Source organism: Xenopus laevis, chromosome 2L (assembly GCF_017654675.1).
Source record: "Xenopus laevis strain J_2021 chromosome 2L, Xenopus_laevis_v10.1, whole genome shotgun sequence".
NCBI lineage: Eukaryota > Metazoa > Chordata > Amphibia > Anura > Pipidae > Xenopus > Xenopus laevis.
The window spans coordinates 142,772,065-142,793,165 of record NC_054373.1 but is presented as its reverse complement, the minus strand read 5'-3'; the positions used below and the strand labels follow the sequence as shown (position 1 = coordinate 142,793,165).

Genomic DNA, 21,101 nt, shown 5'->3' with positions numbered 1-21,101 from the left:
ACAAAGAACTATAAGGACCCCCCAGTGGGATACTGATTTATAAGCAGTTTCAATATAGATATACAGTATATATATATATATATATATATTTATTTCTGAAAAATGGCTCATTACTATTGGGCCCTAAAATTATTTTGCTGAACAGTTTATATGAGTGTGAACAGATGAACAATGTGGGCAGTTTTATTCTGTGTCTGAGTGTGAACAGTACAAGGCTTTATGGGTGTGAACAATAGAGGTGTCACAGGTGTGAACAATGCAGGATCAGGTGTAAACAATGCAGGGACCAGTTAATCTCAGTATTGATACCTTTTAGGGCTCTTACTGACGAGCGGTTGAAGCTGCGCTCCCCTGCGTTCTGTTTTTCTGTGTTCAGCCGCATGGGAGCGCAGGAATAGACACATTTAGCTTTTTTCAATGGGGCTGTACTCACACAGGCGCATGTAGGCGCTGAACGCAGGTTGAGACGCAACATGCTGCATTTTTCCTGCGTTCGGCGCCTACATGCGCCTGTGTGAGTACAGCCCCATTGAAAAAAACGTCTATAGACGTCATAAATGCGTCTATTCCTGCGCTCCCCTGTGGCTGAACGCAGAAAAACGGAACGCAGGGGAGTGCAGCTTCAACCGCTCGTCAGTAAGAGCCCTTTATGTTTACACATAGGCAGGCTTTCATGTGGGGGCAGGAGCATAACGACTGGGGAAGCAGACCTTGCGGCTGCAGGGGGGCCAGGAGATAAAGAGGGCTCCACAAGGCCCTAATTAATAAGCTATTTCCACATATATTGGTAAAAAAGCACAACCTCTGGATATGTTGGGGACCCTAAACCTAAGTTTCTGTGGGGCCCAGTAACAACTAGTTACGCCACTGATGTGGGAGGGCCAGTTGGACAGCACTGATATAGGTAATAACCCCAATATAAAATTCTACAATGAAATGTTTAATGACCATATAAAGGTATTGGAACTGCAAGGTGGTACCCGTATTTCTGTGAGTCATTTGACACAATTACCATCAACTGTAATTGATAATTTCACTAGGCAGCGTTTTAGGATATTTTACACAGGGTTTTATGTCATTTGTGCATTCAAGCCATAATGAAGCTGGTTTATATGCTTCTAACTGGGTAATGTAACTACAGGTTAACTCCAGGACTAGTAACCTACTGCCTACCTAGCCCTTGTTCTAGTCATGCTGAAGTGCTATTGCATACCTCCCAACATTTTGGAAATAAAAAGAGGGACAAATAAGTTGTCAGGCGTAGCTCAGCGAAAATGTTTTGACCACACCCATTTTGTTACCACACCCCCTAATTACCATGTTAATTTTACAAAATCTGGCAGGTTATGAAAGTTTGAACATATTTCTGTGGTTTTTTTCAGTTATAACAGTTTTGCTAATGAAGGTAAATTGTCCTTAAAGCTGTGGGTCTAACTTCTCCAAATGGACCTTTTGTCTTATATTGTTACAATTACTTATTTGCTTATCTCAAAATTGTTACAAAAGTATCTTATCTGCTGCTGTGGCTGTTCCGGGCTCTCTGCTAAAACCAATTAAGATAGAAACTTTGTTTCTTTTTCTGGCTGTTCAGTGTAGAGAAAAACGTGACTTTCCAGGACAAACGAGGGACTGCGGGTTGAGCTGTCAAAAGGGGGACTGTCCCTCTAAAAGCGGGACAGTTGGGAGGTATGCGTATTGTTTTCATTCTCTACCATCTTGTCCATGGACCTCTACAAACAACATTAATGCTTTATAGCAGGGGTCCCCAACCTTTTTTACCCGTGAGCAACATCCAGATGTAAAAAGAGTTGGGGAGCAACGCAAGCATGAAAAATGTTCCTAGGTGGTGCCATATAAGGGATGTGATTGGCTATTGGTAGCTCCTATGTTGACTGGCAGCATACAGGAGGTTCTGTTTAGTAGTACACCTGTTTTTTATGCAACCAAATCTTGCCTCCAAGCAAGGAATTGAAAAATGAGCACTTGCTTTCAGGCCACTGAGAGCAACATCCAAGGGGTTGGGGAGCAACATGTTGCTCACGAGCTACTGGTTGGGGATCACTGCTTTATAGGGATGCACAAAATCCACTATTTTGGATTCGGCCAAACCCCCGAATCCTTTGCAAAAGATTCGGCCGAATAAAGAACCGAATCTGAATCCAATTTGCATATGCAAATTAGGGGTGGGAAGGGGAAAACATTCTTTACTTCCTTGTTTTGTGACTAAAAGTCACGCGATTAGGATTTGGATTCGGTTCGGCCAGGTAGAATCATTTGGCCGAATCCTGCTGAAAAAGGCTGAATCACGAACCGAATCCTGGATTTGGTGCATCCCTAATGCTTTATAATAAGCTTTTCTTCAAATATGTGAACTAAAGCATAATTGGTCCTTTTCTTGTTAATTGTATTTTTTTGGATATTGCAGTTGTACCCACGGCGGAGGTACCGTACTAACAAGAATTTGGCTAAATTAATGTTTGCTTTTTGGTTGAAGGTAACAGCCAAACACTCATATACCTGAATAAGCTATCTTTCATTTTAATTGCTAGAGATAGATGGACTTCTTTTAAATATTTCGAAATGTTTAGTCAGTAAAAGCTGCTTGCCCTGTTTGCTTTCAGGATAAGGTTAATTCTGGTCCCCTTTCTTTCCCTGGGTGGGGACAGAAGCCTTGGCCTTCCTCAGAAACTCTGTGAAACGCTCCCTGCAGGGTGGGAATATATTTGTCTTCACTTCAGATCTGAACCTCAGCAGTTTCACTCTTGCTGAAGGAGGGGCAGAAAAATAGAGCTATGAGCCAAGGGACCCAGCGACAGATCAAAACATGTCCATGCTGAAGGGAAAATAATTTGTGTTTTATAACCTTGGTAATAAAGGAAAACTTTTTGCAAAACAGGAAGTAAAATGCAATAAAGCCATATTTGCATATATATTAAACCAATTCTTACAAAAGTATTTTCATACTATGAAATGGCTTTGATTTCCAAGCATTAAAGGGACAGTGTACCCCCTTGTTCAACATGAGTGCAATGTACAGGACTTAGGCTAAAAGTACTTCTTGCCTATTCTTTTCATCACAAAACATCTATGATTTGTGTAGTTAAACAGGAACATTGAAACTACTTGTGAGGTAGATAATTAGGTAGATAATCCCCTACTTAATAGCCACCTGCTAACAAAACAGTCACCAAAGTGGGAGGGGAAGGGTTGTATACTGGTAATCTAATTATCAACCTTGCAAGGATCAAATATGTTTGCCCTGTTGCCCCAAGAAATTGCAAAACCATAGATTTTTTTGTGATTAAAACAATAGGCACAAGCCCTATTTATTGCACTTATGTTGAACAAGGTAGTTTACTGCCCCTTTAACATGCATTCTTTAAAGGCTTCATTGAGTTTGACATTGGACGTTTTTTAACTCTACATAGTGATTTAGGCCGGCCCACTCATCGCTACATTGAGTTACACCAAAGTGAAGAGGCAGGTATTGTCAGGGGCGCTTCAGAAGAGATTTCCCATTGATGAAAAGAACTTCCAAAACCACAATTAAATACACTCCTTTGAAGCAGTGGGGTATCTTATGCCTGTAGGGCTCAATATGCATAACAAAAAGTTGAAAGGGGACTGTCATAGCTTCTAGCTGTAGTTGATTATGTACTACAAATAGGTTTTATCATATAAATGGTCAATTAGTGTGCTCACACAACCTAATATTTATTCTAACTGCAAAAAAATCAAGGCCAACCAGATGGCCTAACAGGATCCAAGATGAGGATCTGTGGTGGGCAACTTTAAAAGGGTCAGAAGAATGCAAATAATTCGAAAACTAGAAAAGGTAAATAATAAAAAAAAGTTGAAAAGTTGCTTAGAATTAGTCATTCTATAACATACCAAAGGTTAAGTGAAAGGTGAACTACCCCTTTAATACAGTATATCGCATTTTTGCCAAGCTGAGAACCCAATAGGCACAAAACGCATCAAGCTCTTTGGTCACTTATGCCATAATAAATGTTTTTGTACTTTTAACTACTTTTTTGTTTGATTTTTGGGAAAACCCACATCATTCTGCTTTGATTATAAAGCTAAGAACCTTGCCTGAGGTGGCACTTTACTGGGGGTAGCCAACCCTGGTAACTTGTAGAGCACAACTAGAAATGTGTCTCTTGTAGTGCAGAGAGTGCAATAGTTTCACAGCCGATGGCAAAAGCACCCCTAAGTGCTAGTGATGTGGGTGGGCCAGGTAGGTTGGACCTGTTCAGGCCGACCTTGCTGTGCCATTTGCGGGTCGTGGGTGTGTTTGGGTCAATATCTTCTGCCGGCTCTCCCTGCCCGTGACCTTAGACTACTGGCTTCCGACTTCCAGTTTTATAGGTGCAGCCTTCCCTGCCCCTTTTGTTATGTCATCAGTGGGTTGGGTCAGCGCGGGCCTATCAATGGAAGGGGGAAGCTGAAGCTGGAGCAGGTCGGTCGGGTGCCGGTCCAGGTTGGGTGCAGGTTGAGCTTTTCTTGACCTGCACATACTACTAAGTGCAGTATGTAAATACAACATTTCTAGCCATATTTTTATAAGGCATCAGTAAAGTAAACTAGGGGAAGCTTAAAGGCAATAAGGCTCATTTATGAGGGCAAGTGCAGAGCCCAAAGCTTAATTTTGGGAGCAAATCGCCTTGTTTGTTTACTAACAATGCAGCATTTGCCCAAAATTACAGCATAATTGAGGACACAAAGGGAAGATTCGTCCAATGCATCAGTGCATATAATTGTGCTTGTGCTTCAGCATGAATCAGATGTAGATTTCTGCTGCTGTGTGATTGGATGTGATTCTTAAGGAGTAAGTATGCTGCTCTGCAAGCCTGGGGTAGCTCCATGGTTCCCCAGAGTCAACAGGGACACTTGAGAACAGTTTGAAACAGGGACGTGGGTCAGATGAAATGGTGCTGAGCATAACTTTTCTGAAGTCCAAGGAGCCACTTTGGACACAAGTATGTTTAAGAGAATTTGTGCTACGATTGCAGCCATCTTTACACAACCTTAATTGCAGTTGAGCTTTGTAAATGAGCCCTAATGTAGTAATTCAAAATATATCCTGATCTAGTAACCCATGAAAAGTAATGAAACTATTGCTTCCACTGTTCTAATTACACTAGGCAATTTGCCAATTTGCTACCATGGATTAGCATGCACTATGTTGATACATAAGCCTGACTGACTTGAGTTAAATCAGACTCATTTCCACAGTTTTAGACTTGTGTGCTGCCATATATTTACAAGATGTTGCTGACAAGATCAGACTTAATCAATTATTTAGCTTTGGGCTAAGCACAGGTAATTTAACATTAATTCCATGAGATGACAAATCCCTTTATACATCCTGGTTACACTTAAATTAGGCAATCTCTATAGGATCATTTGACACTGACTCAGGTCTGGACTGGGAATCAAAATAGGCCCTGGCATTCAGGTGTACAGTGGTCCAAACAGCAAACAAAGAGGCCCAAACAACCCCCACCAGCCCAATAAATATGGCAACTTACAGCAGCCCCTCTGACATTTGCCAGAAACCCAGTCTGGGCCTGGACACACTAGTACAGTGACCCAAATCAGTTGCTCACCAACCCCGTGGACTTTGCTCTAAAAGCAGCTGCATATTTTAGAATTCCTGGCTTGGAAGCAAGTTTTGGTTGTGTAAAAACAGGAGTAATGCCAAACAGAGCCTCCTTTACACTGCCAGTCTACATAGGGGCTACCAAATAGCCAATCACAGCCCTTGTTTGGCACCTCAAGAACTTTTTTCATGCTTGTGTTGCTCCCCAACTACTTATACAATGGAATGTGGCTCACAGTTGAAAAAAAGGTTGAAGAACTGCGCTAGTATATAACTACGACTCAGTCTCACATCCCTCTGTTAGTCAGGCTGAGCATTGAGTGCTTTTTGCATAGTTTAAAGCTCCATAGGTCATCATATCCCCGTTTCGTGATAAGAAAAAATGAGGTTTACAATGACAGATATTAAAATAAGAGAATGTTCATTTTGGCACTGTCTCCAAATACATAACAATTATATCTCAAACCACTTCAAGGATTTACAAAGACAAAAGCAACTAAAAGTATTGCCACAAAACAGTATAAAAAACGATATGCCAAAGCCATAAGAGGAATGCACAAAAAAAAAAAAAGCAATTAACCAAGTCTGCTGAATGATCTGGCAACCCTAGGTTATACCAGACATCTGAACCTTATACTGCCCACAGCATTCCAACTCATCCTTTTGAAACTTATTACATATGTAATATGAACAGTTAGTCCTACTACTAAAAATAAAAAATCCAAAAATGAGTTGGCATGTCTTTACATATTTATTGTGATGTCACCATGGACAATTAATGCTAACAATTTATTCCAGTGCAAAAGTGCACGAAACATAATCTGTGCTGAACAAGACTTTCATATAGGCAGTCATACAAATAATTTTTCAAGCAATACCTTTACAGAAGGCTGGATGACTTTCTGCAATGTTGCCATAGATTTATTATACATGGAACTGTCTCTGTACTTGCCATGTGTTCTGGGAGCATGAGACATGGAATAAGCACTGCTTTTATACAGTTGTCTATGCATTTTATGTGTTCACATGATATTGGCACTATGTTGAGCTTACCCTTTGTTCTTGTATATGAAATTGATCATGGGATACTATGAAGGATTCCATGTAAAGGTAGTATTTCATTAAATACATTTTTGAATATTTAAATGATTGCATATTATTATTAGTAAAATTGTTAAATCTTATTAATAATATCTAATCAGCTAATCCATTTGCACTATTCTATGAAAATTGAAGCATACAACGGAAACATTTAAAATTTTAAATCTAATATATACACAAAGAGATATTACTACCTGATATCTTGACCAGAATTAAACATTTTGTGGTTTCAAAGAGTGACATCTAAGAATCCCCTTTTAGATAATGGCCATGCCAGACTATGAAAATGTATCACATTCACACATAAACATGAACACACATTTACCGGCTGGACAGCCAGATGGCAATGGCAAGAATCCAGGGCCATGTTTCTGTACGGTTGTCCCAGGCCATCCTCTGACATTTCATTGGACAGCTGTGTCAGATGGTGAGGCTCTTCCTTCATCTCCTGGCCCGGGGGGCTTCTATCTATGTCAGTCCAACCTGCCCTGTTAAAGTAAAAGATACTTAATTAATCTGATCTTCTGCATTATCAAAAGGCTAAATAAACCAACCAAAACATTCCCATGTATGAATTTATACAAAAACTTTAAGGCGACCACCTATTATATTTTGAAAGTTTGAATAGCATATAAAATATATATATATAGTAATACCTTGGAATGACAAGAAGCTGATCATTATTTTTCAGAATATTCCACATATGATGCTGATTAGGAAGAACAGTAAATAGAGATTAAAATTCATTTGTATTGTCCTTTTAGAACGGGTTCTCAGTATAAATGTCATTTACGATCACAAGCACAGTTGTGGTCACGCAAATTTCTCCTCCGCAGTCAGTTGCGTGTAAAACCGTTCATTAAAGTATTTGCACTTCCATATAGTTTTGTTTGCTGCCGCTGCATTCCTTCTGTTCTGAACTGAGACCTTCAGCTTCAATTGATGGAGGGAAACCCCAGAGCTACCACCAGACCAGGTGATAGCTTCAGGGTTCTCTTAGCTCTCTGGTCCCATAGGAGAAGTACACTTATGTCTAAAGAATTGGACACACACATCAATTACACTCTGAATATTGGGAATTACTGTTTCTCAACTGGACTTTGAAAACATTTAGCGAAATTGAGTCTGAATTATATCGAAGTGTGAGCACAATTGCATACATTTGGATGCATTGGCCATCTCAACAACACTGGAATTCATGAAAACCACTGCATTGTGGGGGGGGAAAACATTGCGATCATGTTCAAAATTGCATTTTACTCACACCACTTGTGGTCAGAAATGACCTCAATTTTAATATTTTTTTCTTATATTAAAAGAAATATACAGGCCCTAAAAGGTTTACTTATAATAAAATGTACATGAGTTGTAAGAGGAATTTCTTATTCATTCACACATTCCAACAAACCCACTGATTTATTACTTTTGCTAATAAGCAGTACTGCTTATTACAGTACAGTTTAGATTTTTTTTTATTTATTAACAGTTAAGTATTAATTTAATAATACATCCCTTTGATCTGAACTGGTTAGCTTGAAGCTCATGGACATTGCATGGCCTATATGTAATGAAGCCTGTGAAACTTCAATTCGTGTGTATAATTAGGATGATGTTTGAAACAAAACAATGTTGAGACACTAACAATGTATTTAGCAAAATATGTATCTCTAATAAAAGCTATGCATTACTGGCCTTGTCTTTTAATTAAAAAAAAACCCTAGATGGATAATATCAGGACTTAACAGCAGGTTTAATTTAAGTCTGTGAATTAGTTGGCAGTGAACTATTAGTCATAATAATTGTAGATTGAGAGTAGGGGAAAAGTGTGGGGGCGAAGAAAAAAACATGAGAAGAAATGAAACGATTACAGTCACTATCTGACTGATTTACTAATGTATTTTTTTCATTACCCGAATCATATTTTTTTAGTGCTAAAAGTAGATCGTAGATTAAACTAATTACTCTAAACCATGAAAACCACCAGTAGATCCTTCCATGAGACCCAAGGCCATTCATTCTTATTAAAAGGAAGGTGGTTCCATCTTAATATTTGGAAAGGATTTGTTACAGTAAGAGCTTTGAAGTTGTGGAATTCTCTTCCTGAATCAGTTCAACTGGAAGATACAATATTTTGCTTTCCTTATTTTTGTGACCTACAGAGGAACTGTCATAAAATAAAATAGTTTACATGGAAACCATTAGTGATATTGTAGCATTATCTGATTTACCTCTTAAAGAGACATTGTCATTTTTTTAAACTTTATGGAATAGTATGCCATAGCAGCCCATTTTCCCTGTTTTTTGACTGAAAACAAGATTCTGATTAGTTGCTATGGGTTACTGTTACTCCAGATTTAACCGTAAACCTATGTTGTGAATGAACCTATTTGTCTCTATTTATGATTCCATAGGAAAGAGTATATACTGGAATGTGTGACTCTCTTTTATAAAAAAAACAGACCTATCTTAATTTATTACATAAAGATAAGGTAAAGAGACTGATAACAGGAGACAGGAAAGAAATGTATCCTTCAGTCTCTTAAAAACAAACCAATCTTAATTTATAGTATAGATTCTAAATATACAGAATACTCAAATGATAGTAATAACATCCCCTTTTCTTAAAGGGAAATTTATCTTTACGATTGCTACATGGAAATAAGTATTGCTAATGTAAATGCTTTGAGGGTAAAATAGATAAAGCTTAGCTAAGGCAGAGCAAACAAAACTACTGAATGCTGACAATACATAAAAGGTGAATAATTTGACATAAAATTAACCAGCATAATAAAAATGTGTAGTTAAGTGATTCTGCCTTTTATTCTCTATTGCTGGCACTAAGCAAGTCAAAAGTGCACCTTACAGCTGTGAGTATCTATTGTAGGGTCACATTTCTCCCCTCTGCCAGTAAGCCTGGAGGCTAGCCACTGACAAGTTTTCTTTTCTACTGTTGGAAAGGCAGATGAGGGGAAACCTGAAACTTCTAAGGTTTATCAACCTCTCATAACTGGCGCCCAATATTTATGGCTGTTCTAAAAACTGTAGCATTTCACCTTTTCGATGGTATTAAAGTGCATGTGATGCAAACACAATCTAAATATATTTTCCATAATTCCTTTTTCCTACGGGCAGTTAAAGGAAAAATACAATACACTTATGAATACCGCTAGCTTTCATTTACAGTATGTTTCTGTGTTATTTTGCAAAGTGATGTTTTTGCTATGGGGCCCAGTAACTACACACGTCACTGCTTTACTGCTAAAGAGATAAAACAGATAAAGAAACGAAGAATAAACATTTAAGTGGCAGCAGAATTGGGAAGTTTTAGCTACAGTGGCAGATGGCAGAACAGGCAGAGTTAAAATCAAAAGGGAAAAATATACTGGAATGGGGTTTTTAGAAGTATATAAACCAAGAAGACTGATTGAGGAATTGAGGTTTAACTATTATTTAAATGTCCCTGCTGATTTTGTTTTAAGCTACAGACCTTTCTTTTTCTCCATAATTGTTGAAGCTGTATGCATTGTTTTGATGTCTAGAGGGGCAAAATGTGTAACTTTTTTGATCCATATGTGGCGCAATGTTAAGTTTGACCTGGAGGACTTTTTCATGGTGTGCCCCTCAGTTGGCTGAGTAGGGTAACCTGGAATTGGCTCTGCTTCATTCATCCACGCATCTATTTTATTCGATATGAGAGTACCCAGGCAAGAAAAAAAATCTGTTGTTTACTTAGTTACAATCATCCACATAAGGAAAAGCGGGTATTCTTGTTTGGCTTTTCACTATGGCACCTGCACTGATCTTAATCCCTCTCACATGAGAAATCCTTGTTTCCTTTCATGAAATAAAATGAGACAAGTTTTAGCAGGCTGCCAGATTGTACCACCCTGCCTTTGATGTTGTGTTTGCCTAATTAATGCTGAATAATATAGCAATAAACAAATATTAACCTCCTCCACCTGCCGTATAACAGGGATCATTCGTATCCAAATTTTCACAATAGGACTATCAAAGTTATGGGGTAGAACTACATCAAGCTAAAGTATTCATCTCATTTCTGTTCCAGAAATGTTAGTCTAGTATAACATAATACAGTTGACATGTACAGAAATAAAAATATTGTTGAAATGAAAAGTATGTCTTCCTGCTTTCATGTACAGTATGTGCTGTTACTCTAGTAACGTCATTGTCTCTTATTGTAATGCTGTCCTGCATTTTGCAATTACTGTACCATAGGAGGCCAAGAGCAGCTCAATAAAAACAGATTCTCCAAACAACAAAACTACACAACCAAATATGTTATTTGTATCACTAACAAGAGTCTCTTAATATGAATCCCCATATGGTAAAGCATGGGTTACATTCAGAATCCTTAAGCTCTTATGCCCCTTGAGCTTGAGCCTTAGAATAAAGTATGATGGATTATCAAATGGAAATATATTTTGTTCAGTATATGCAATAACGAAAGGCAGAAGGGGATGCAGGTATTGGCACTGGCCTAGCCACACGCCAGCAATGAATCCAACAATGAAAATAGCCGATACCTTCTTATGCATCAAACGGGGTGATCCCAAGCGATGCATAAGAAGGTATTGGCTATTTTCATTGTTGAATATATTTTGTTCTACACTCTGAAGAAGAGTTACACTAGGCACTACAATATAACAGGCAATGACAACAGGGGAAATGATTCAAGGGTGAGTTTCCTTATACCCCTATATACCCTTAGTTTCTTTAACCCCTCTAAATAGTATTTCACAAATGATTTTTTGGTATTTTTTTCTCTTTTTAATTTTTTATGGTTTTCCCAAAATAAAGGTTATCTTTCCTCCCTGCCATATAAACTCTGCAAGCCTGGACAGTGGTCACCAACTTTATAAACTGTCAAGTGTTGAGATTGGGTACATATTTTGATATACTTCACTGCATCCTTAGAGACATTATGTAATAAAAGCTAAATTATCCATTTGTAAAGTTTGGGCAGCATGTTTAGTAATATGATATTTATTTCAAAGTTAGAGAGGGAACGTCATGGCCCAACCGATGCCCACCCACTCTGATGACATCAGATATGATGCCAGAAGGGGACTGATTATGCCAGCAACACTATCATACCAAAAAAAGATTAAAGAGGGCGGAGCCCACCTGCAGCACATGAATGAGATTTAATTTGTGCTGCGGTGCACATTCCTTGTCCTTTGTGCACACACTTAACTGCACCTGACCTGGACCAGCTGCATACACTAATTTTTCTGCCCATCTGTACAGAAATACACAGCAACTGAAAAAAAATATTATTTGCAGTGTACTATTGGTAATGATAGGGTTTGTGTAGATGAACTGTACCTTTAGGGCAGGTAGGACAATGGCCAATGTACAGTAGAAGGATGGTATGAGTCTAATTGGTAAACAACCATTTACCTCCTTATCCACCAAAATATAATCTTTGGGCACCTATTATTTGGAATGATCATGTCTAAACCAGGGACATATACACAAGTATAGAGTCCCACTGTCATATAATGACACAAGGCTGCATTTGTACAGGTCATGGAACTTCCTATATTATTATATTTATTTATATAATATATATAAGTACATTATCTTTTACTATAGACACATTTTATGGAGTCATCTAACATACGTGACATCGCTAACCACTGATTATAACAGATGAAATCACTAAGCACCATTTGTATAGACATACTGTCTTGGAACAGAAAGAATCCCACCAGGCAGAGCCAGATGTAAATACACCAGCCGTTGAAGAACCACAAATGATATGGTAAAAAAAACTGCAAAGTTTAGCAGCAGCCCCCCAAAGAATAATGCATTTTAAAGGAAGGCTCATGGCAGAAGCACCTCAACATATTATACTGTATTTAATGGAGTGGTGGGTTAAAACAAACAGTTATAGATTTCAAACCTTTGCACACTATATGAAGAAACATTTCATCATGTCAACCAGCTATCTCTGGTCATAAAATAACACTGTAGAAAATGTAATCTGGCCTGTTATGTTGTAGAACTTCTTTTATTTTCTGTGACCCTTGCACTTTAATGCAATGTATGGCTCCGTAACAGCACTACAGTCGTATAATCTTGGTATCCCTAGCCATAGCTGAAGAAGACTCCTAAAGAACACTAAAAGCCCTCAGACACAACAATCATATCTGATGAATGACCTACTGTAGGTTGTTGTGCAAGCCCACAGAACTAGCCACACGTTTCTGTACAGTGAATTACAATGAAATTGCAGTATCAATAACATGAGAGATGGGCACCACAAGTTTGTAAAGTCTGATTCACTGTCTGAGACCATAGTGCTAACAGGAAGCACACAGAGATGACTGGACAGTGTTTTGTGGGTGGGGGGTAATCATCTGAATCTCAGTATCTCAGCACTTCTAGAAATATATTTTAGATAGACAGATACTAGCATAATAGATAGACAGGTATATTTATAACTGAGTAGCAAAAATATGGTGGTGGTTTGGGTAGTGGTGTAACTACCTGGGGAGCACCCAGGCCTGTCCCCCAAGTAGGGCCTGCTAGAGTCACTGCAATTTGCTACAGGGAGGCCCAAAGGTGTTATGTGCACAGCGCATGTGTTTCGGCAGGTTGGCAACCTGAAGGGGGGGGGAAACTGCAGGTTTTGCACCTGTGCCCATGGTCTCTGAGTGATGAATTTGGGAGACTGTTGTATGTGATGTGAGAATGTGAGAAAGTTCACTGTGGTACCTTCTGTTCAACATATAAAGTTGTGGTACCTTCTGTTCAAGATATAAAGTGCTAGTCTAACAGAAATGTTAAGGAGTTTAATGAATAAAATGCTAAAAGTTTAATGTAATGGTTTTACAGCAGGTCTGTATAGGACAAAGCAAAGAATGGGACTGACAAAGACTGCAATTTTTCTGGTAAACATGGGTCTATCTAGTATTTTTCAGTTATGTGATTTTAGCTCAGCCTCGACCCAAGAAATTTTTTTTCTTTTTTTACTAGCATGGGTGATAAATTGCATTTTTGTTGCTCATGACAACCAATCAGCATCCATCTTCTACAAGTAAAAGTGACTGTAATAGTAAAGATCTAATCCCCCAAGGCCAGTGCCAAAAGGGGGAGGGGTTATTTGCCGCTCCTGTCCAGGGGAAAACAGTGGTGAACGAAACACCCCAGCCCAACATCAATGCTTCAGATATTTAGAAATAGAAAGACTGGCTGATGCACCCGGCACAGTGACAGGGAAACCTTGGCACAAAAACACTTGCTTGAGTTGTTCAGCCATGGAGCTTTCCATTCTTAACATCAGGAAAGGTGACAGGTGGACAGGGGTGTTTTGTGCACCACTATTTTCTGCCGGGGCACAACGGCAGTAAAAATGCCCCATGTGCCGTAAGCCTAAGAGTCAGTGGGGATTTGATCTCTAATATCACTTTCCTCAACCCAATGATTTGTCCATAAAAGAGTTAATACAATAAACAGAAGCATATGATTTTAAAGTCCATTTATCTTTCCTTTTTATCACAAGAAATTTAGATCAGAACAACTGTTCATCCTTAGTTGTCTGCTATACAGACAGATTGACGACTGGGTGAAGGTGGAATGAAATAGAATCCCTTATACACTGGAATTTTTTCAAAATTAATCTAGATTGCTAACCCTTCCATATTGATTTCAGGTATAGAAATGTGATGTATTTTTTTAAATGATAGTATAGCTTTAGATAAGAACAAGAGATGCCAATTTATTGCAACTTCAAAATGACTTTAGGACATTGAGGCCATCACCCTGATGCCTGGAGTGCGGCTCTTCTGAATGTTTGTACTGAGTCTTCACAGGCCGTTCGACGGTGGCATAAAAGAAAAGAAAAATGTAGCCCTGCTTTAACAGAACAATAACTTGGGCCTCTTTCTTTTAGGAACAAACAGGACACAACAGGGGGTTACATTTGCGTAACTACTCAGTTAATATGTCTATAAAAGACAATGGGAAACTGAAGGAGTTGCTTTGCCCGGTGACAGCAGTGGCTCCTGCTACCCATCGTGCTGTCACTGAACAGTATTCTATGCATTGCTTATTTAATTACATGCCTGTTGCCTTCCTGCACTACAGGCCTATTTATCAAAATTCTAACTTGTATATTGTTAGAGTTCTTTTTCTACTTTACATAAACTCTCATTTTTATCAACCTCGAATGTTTGCTGATTTATTATAAATCATGAATATAAAAATTTGATTGAATAAAATTGTGAAAAAAAAATTGAATCCCTTGAATTTGTACTTTATTTAAACTTGTATATTATACGATGCCTCTATAAGTGCCACTAAGGCCCAAATATTGCCTGAAAGTGGAAGTACCATCCAATACCAGCTGTCCCACTCCATAGCTATCCTTCAGCTGACTAGGGGTTTTTTTTACTTTCCTTTATGGTTTTCCAAAAACTTATATAAATAAAGTGAAGTGGAGTCTGTGTGTTTTTTTTATTTTCATAACAGGGATGTTTTGTAGTAGTATATAACTTAAAGGTTAAAGAAAAAGAAGGGCATATGTTGACTAATAAGGAATAGGATTGATGATGGCAATAGCTCCTTACTAATTCTTATTAATCAAAAAACTATTTGTCCTATATGCGCTCTCTCTCTCTCTCTCTCTCTCTCTCTCTCTCTCTCTCTCTCTCTCTCTCTCTCTCTCTCTCTATATATATATATATAAAAGGGAAAAAAAATAATTAAAAAAAAATAAAAAATATACATATATATATATATATATATATATATATATATATATATATATATATATATATATATATATATATACACTTCCGAGAGACTTCTAGTTCAAGTTAGGAGTTAGATTAGGGTTACCAGATCACTTGAGAATTCAGGGGCACATCTCAAATGTAATATAAATGCAGCATGCATTTATAAGACGGGTCCATAAATTTTCAATTGAACTGGTAACCCTAAATAACAGCCTCTAGGTGCTCCCTACAAAATGCCAAGCACTAATCCCATAGCTAAAGCAACAGGACAATATTCATCACAACTGCATTGCTTCCCCCATTATTTGTTCATCAGCATTGTGCACACACCAGTCAACTGTGGTCCATGGTATCTGTATTATTTGATTTGCTATAGACAATGACTGTGAATGTAATATGATAAGTAAAAAGCAGTGTGCTCCATGGAATCATCCTCAGGTATCACTGCTGCACCAGCTGTGTGCATATCCAGTTGTTACTTATGTTGATAGGTGTTTTAGCCCCAGGAAGGATCTTAACACCTACATTTTTCCCTAAAAGTGTTCTGAGCGACTAAAAAGGGTCAAGCTACAAAAAAAATAATCTCCGAAGGCTGACTAAAAATAATTTGTTGTTGAGCCCCTGGGTATTTTTGATTGCTGCATCTTGTGCGGTGTATTTGCAAAATAATATATATATATATATATAGTCTGAAGACTGTGCAGTTCATGTATCTTGAAAAGGGCAAATGATGGGAGGTAGGTGTTTTTTAATGGAAGTGGGATCTTTTTTATGTCACATATTTTGCAGAAATATAATTTCTCTCTTTCTCTTTCTGATGTTTAGGCCCCCTGGTGTGTAGGTTTTATGTCCATAAAGGATTACCACTGCCATTGACTAATGTCTGATTTGTATGGATGATAAAAAACTAAATTTTAGATAAAACTAACCCCTGACAGAATAAGTAAATTTTTACAAGACAAATGTAAGATCATTGGTATTGTTTAAGAAAGAAAATGTGGACTTTATTTGTTTTCAATTCTTCATATATTGCCTTAGTACTGTTACTGTTTTGCCCTAACTTATTTCCTCTATTTTTCTCCCAAAAATCTTTGCCTGCTAGTCAGAGCATTGAGTGGTTAACATGAAACAACATATGTACCAGAGGTATCAAAGGAGAAGTCAACCCAAACATAAAATGTTGGCTACTGAATGGAAATTGAATGCTAAGCAACCTTCCAATATACAATCATTACAAATCTCCAGTGCTTTTAAAGCTACTTTAAAATTGTTATTGGAATCAGTATCTTTCTTTTCTCTGCCCTGGCAGCACTGACTTTTCATACAATGGGCCAGATTCAGTCTGAATTGAATTGCATCTCAAATTGAATTCCATTCATGGAAATTTTCTTTGCGGTAAAAATGTTTTATGCTTTTTTGCCCGAAACCCGGCGCACATCAAAAAAATCATTGGGACTTGTCCCATTGACTTATATTCAACCTCGACAGGTCTGAGATGCCGGATCTGATCTGATCGGAGTTTAATAAAGTCCGGTTTTACAAAAAAAAAAATAAACACATTTTTTGGGACTTTTGCATTCAGAGTTTAGTAAATAACCCCCTTAATGTGATAAACCTTTTTCTCACTGAATTGAATCTGGCCTACATTGTTTAAAAAGTCAGAACTAGGAGTCCAGTTGTTTTGCAACTACATTTCATTTAGGTTTAGGACCTGTTATCCCGAATGTTCTGGACCTGAGTGGGGTTTTCCAGATAATCAATTTTTCCATAATTTGAATCTTCATACCTTAAGTCTACTAAAAAATCAAGTAAACATTAAATAAAACCAATTGGCTGGTTTTGCTTCCAATAAGGAATAATTATATATTAGTTTGGATCAAGAACAAGGTACTGTTTTATTATTACAGAGAAAAAGGAAATCCTTTAAAAAAAATGGATTGTATGGATAAAATGGACTCTATAGGAGACGGCCTTTCCATAATTCGGAGCTATCTGAATAATGGGTTTGCAGATAACGGATCCTATACCTGTACCTGAAACAACTGAAATGATTATAAGAAATAATGAATATTGGAAAGTTGCTTAGAATTACATTTAATATCAATAGGCAAACTTTTATTTTTGGGTCAGCTGTATTGCACCCTAGTGACTAAATTGTCTACTAGGTCTTGCAACACGATTATACCATTATAATGCTCACCCCCAACTACATAGGGCTGATAAATTCATTTGCAAATGTTAGCCTAGGTCTGCACAGTTGTGACCTCAGGAGCAGCTTCACTTCATTGCATTATACAATACAACCCACAAATAATCTCATTCCCATTGCAGATGGGCAGCAAGACTGATTAATAGTGTTAAGGGGCTGGTGGTTATTACATGGTCTTTATTATGCAAAATGTCAGAGTAAAAACAAAAAGAATTCTCTATATTGATAAATTTCAATATATATATATATATATATGTCAGCAGACTTTCTCAGAATAGGAACAATACAGCATTAACAGAGGCAGGAACTACTATAATGAAAACATTACGCAAGTTTGTAATTTACTACTCATTAATCTATTGCACAATGTAATAATTTTAAGGGGCAACGTTTTTACACAAGATGCATCATGCATTTGATGAATACATTAAATTCCTGATGAATAATCCCATCAGTGTGAAATATGCTTCTTCAGTACATATTACTCTTTTCTTTTTATGGTTTAGTTAAATTGTTCTTTTTTTTTGCTTTTTGTATGAGGGCTACTATTTTACCTCTAGAGCACCAGCCGGAGAGAAATTGCCTATAATGAATTAATTCCTTAGTAATAGTACAACAATCCTTTCACACCTTTTCTTTGTGTGCCAGCTCATATGGTGGGCAGGGGTTACAAACGTTTAGGTGTGTGCTTATAATGGCATCTTTCAAATTACAGGTTTGTGTCAGGATAAGGCGTCTACCACCTCATCCATCACTCTTGCCAATGACTGCACTACTAACAACTCATTTACCTGCAATCACGCGTTTGGGATTAGAAGACAAAATGCATGGGAAAATATTTCCTTTCATAGACAGAGATATACAAAAGAAGATAGACTAATAGATAGATGGATAGATAGATAGATAGATAGATAGATAGATAGATAGATAGATAGATAGATAGATAGATAGATAGATAGATAGATAGATAGATAGATATTTACTAGATTAATACAAAGGCCTATATTCCTATATAGCTCAGATAAATATATAACAGAGAACAACTGGCTATATAAATAGAGAACAACAAACAGATAATTAGGTAGTTAAATAATTAGACAAGTGGATGTATAAATTGAGAGCTGCAGATAAATATATTCATAATTAAACAAGATATACAAATAGATACAGACAAATGATAGATATTATAATATTTACATGCAGATTTATTGGCCCCTGAACATGCAGATTTATTGGCCCCCGGAAAAAAGATCCTCATAGTGTTTGAATGTGATAGGGACCTTAGATTGTAAACTCCACTGGTGCTGGGACTGATGTGAATGATGTATAATCTCTGTAAAAGCTCTGCCAACATGACTCACATTTCAAGAGCACTACAATAAATTTGGGATCACCCCGCATCTGAACAAGGTATTGGTTATTTCATTTTTTGCATTATATTATTGCTGGCGGTGGAAGAGGCCAGTACCAATACCTTCCCCAATTTTTTCTATTTTTCTGCCAAATAAGTTGGCATTATAAAATAAATGATACCGTTTTTTCAGCATTATATATTGCATTATTACATATTTTGCTGTTCAGGCATATAGATTTCCCCCCTTGAGAAACATGATGTTTCTTGGATCAGTTGGATGGCAAGGAGTTGCCAGTTAAAGTCTCTCCTAAAGCTGGCTATAGATGCAAAGATCTGATCGTACGAATCGAGGATTCGTACGATTTTCAGAACCTGTGTGGAGAGTCCCGACATTTTTCGTCCGGCGGAGATCGGTCGTTTGGTCGATCGGACAGGTTAGAAAATTTATGTCGGCTGCCGATAATATCTCTGCGTGTATTGCTGATCGTACGATTTTCAGTGGGAGACTGTCACTAGCTTTGGTTGGACATACTGTAGATATCGTACGATTGCTGTCAGGGGCAGAACATTGCTGATCTCTTCTTTAACTAATCTGACTGGTAAGACTTTGATCTGAATGGTTAGTGGCGGGTCGGGAGATGGGAAAGTCCGATCGTACGATGATTTGTACGATCGGATCTTTGCATCTATGGCCAGCTTAATCTCTGTGTTCCAGTTATCTACATATATTGTACCTGTGGTCATTTCTCTTTAGACTTTAAGGGCTGCACTTTGTTCCGTTGCGATGTGGAAGGGGAAACCTTGGTTACAGCTGACATAATTATACATTCTTATAGATGTGTGATTTTGGGAAAAGTCCCAGCTCATTAAACGCAAGGACTGACAATGCTGGACAGTCGCGTCTGTGACGCTAGGGCTTTTATTCTCACAAATGCTAGAATCTTGCCCATTGTCTAGCTCTGTTCTTATGTGAGCGCATGGGTTTGTTTAACACCTACTATTCATTTACAGTGACTACACGTGTATATGTCAGTCACAAATTCAGCTGTTCAAATTCAAAAATCTAAATGCAGCAATTTTTATTATCGCACTGCCCTGTGCCCTGGCTGGCATTAGCTAATTCAGGGGTGTCCAACCTGCAACTCTCTCTTTTTGTATTTGAACTTTGACATTCAGTTGAATGCAGAGAGTTGCAATTTAACAACAAGCTGGAAAGCTGTGCAACCACCACACTCACTTGTAGAAAAGGAAACCTTGCAGAGTACAAAAGGAGAGGGGATTTTGTGTATTCCCATTGCATCCAGAGCACACAATGCACCCAGGTGCTCTGGTGGTACAACTATAAAGGGTCCCAGCATTGCCGAGTCTCTAAAACAAAACGTAATCCATATACTGTACAAAAGGGGCCCTGGATGCTCATATAGTACATATATAGTTTTCTTTAAGCAGCCCTGAGTTTGTCTTTGTGTTGCATGATGTTTTGTTGTCCAGGATTTGCTGAGCTGAGTGGCATCAGTCACATCAGGTAGTTTCCATTCCCCTCCCCATGCCCAGTTGCCATACCTTGCTCTCCTGTGCCTGGCTATGGGCTACAGATGCTCCCTTGTGATCTCAGTGGGTGCTTCATGTCTCCTGGATGCTGTTGCTCTGTGGTCCCACCAAGCTTCCCACTGCTGTTCCCTGTAGCACTGGCTCTCCCTGTGGTTGTGTTTGCAGCCCTGGTAGTTCTGTGCCTGTGACACAGTCTGAGCAGCTCCTGTTTGGGATATGGGGCTGTTTCTCTGGCAGATTGGCTCCTCTCTAAAGTTGCTCTAGTCAGTGCACGCCACAGCCACTCCCTGTGGTTACTTCTCCACTCCCCTCTCTGTCCATCACTTCTACAGAATTCACCTCATCTCTTTCCCTGGCAGATGTCTCTTGCTCAACCTTCTGTAGGTGGGCTGATAAGTAGGATGATTGCAGGGTACTAAGGGCATTAGCTCTGGCCCCCCAGCAACACTGAGGCTCCTTAGGCGGAGGTATAAAAAAACAAAGGACATATTATATTATAAAGCAGTGTAATATATTCAC

General features: G+C 38.2%; 1 protein-coding gene across 2 annotated transcripts in view; it reads right to left on the bottom strand.

Annotated features, from left to right (window-relative positions):
• The window catches only part of wnt10b.L (Wnt family member 10B L homeolog), a 35,920-nt gene extending 15,091 nt beyond the window's left edge, over positions 1-20,829 (bottom strand). The window contains exons 1-2 of one of the 2 annotated variants that reach the window (XM_041582487.1): positions 20,595-20,829; positions 7,026-7,194 (exon numbers count right to left, since the gene is read on the bottom strand). Coding sequence is in view for 1 of the 2 variants with exons in the window: in XM_018247363.2 (XP_018102852.1) it covers positions 7,032-7,114 (83 nt within the window). In the remaining variant the exon portion in view is untranslated. The remainder of the gene's footprint in view (positions 1-7,025; positions 7,195-20,594) is intronic. The other variant, XM_018247363.2, reaches the window with a different exon arrangement.
• Positions 20,830-21,101: the final 272 nt, after the last annotated feature.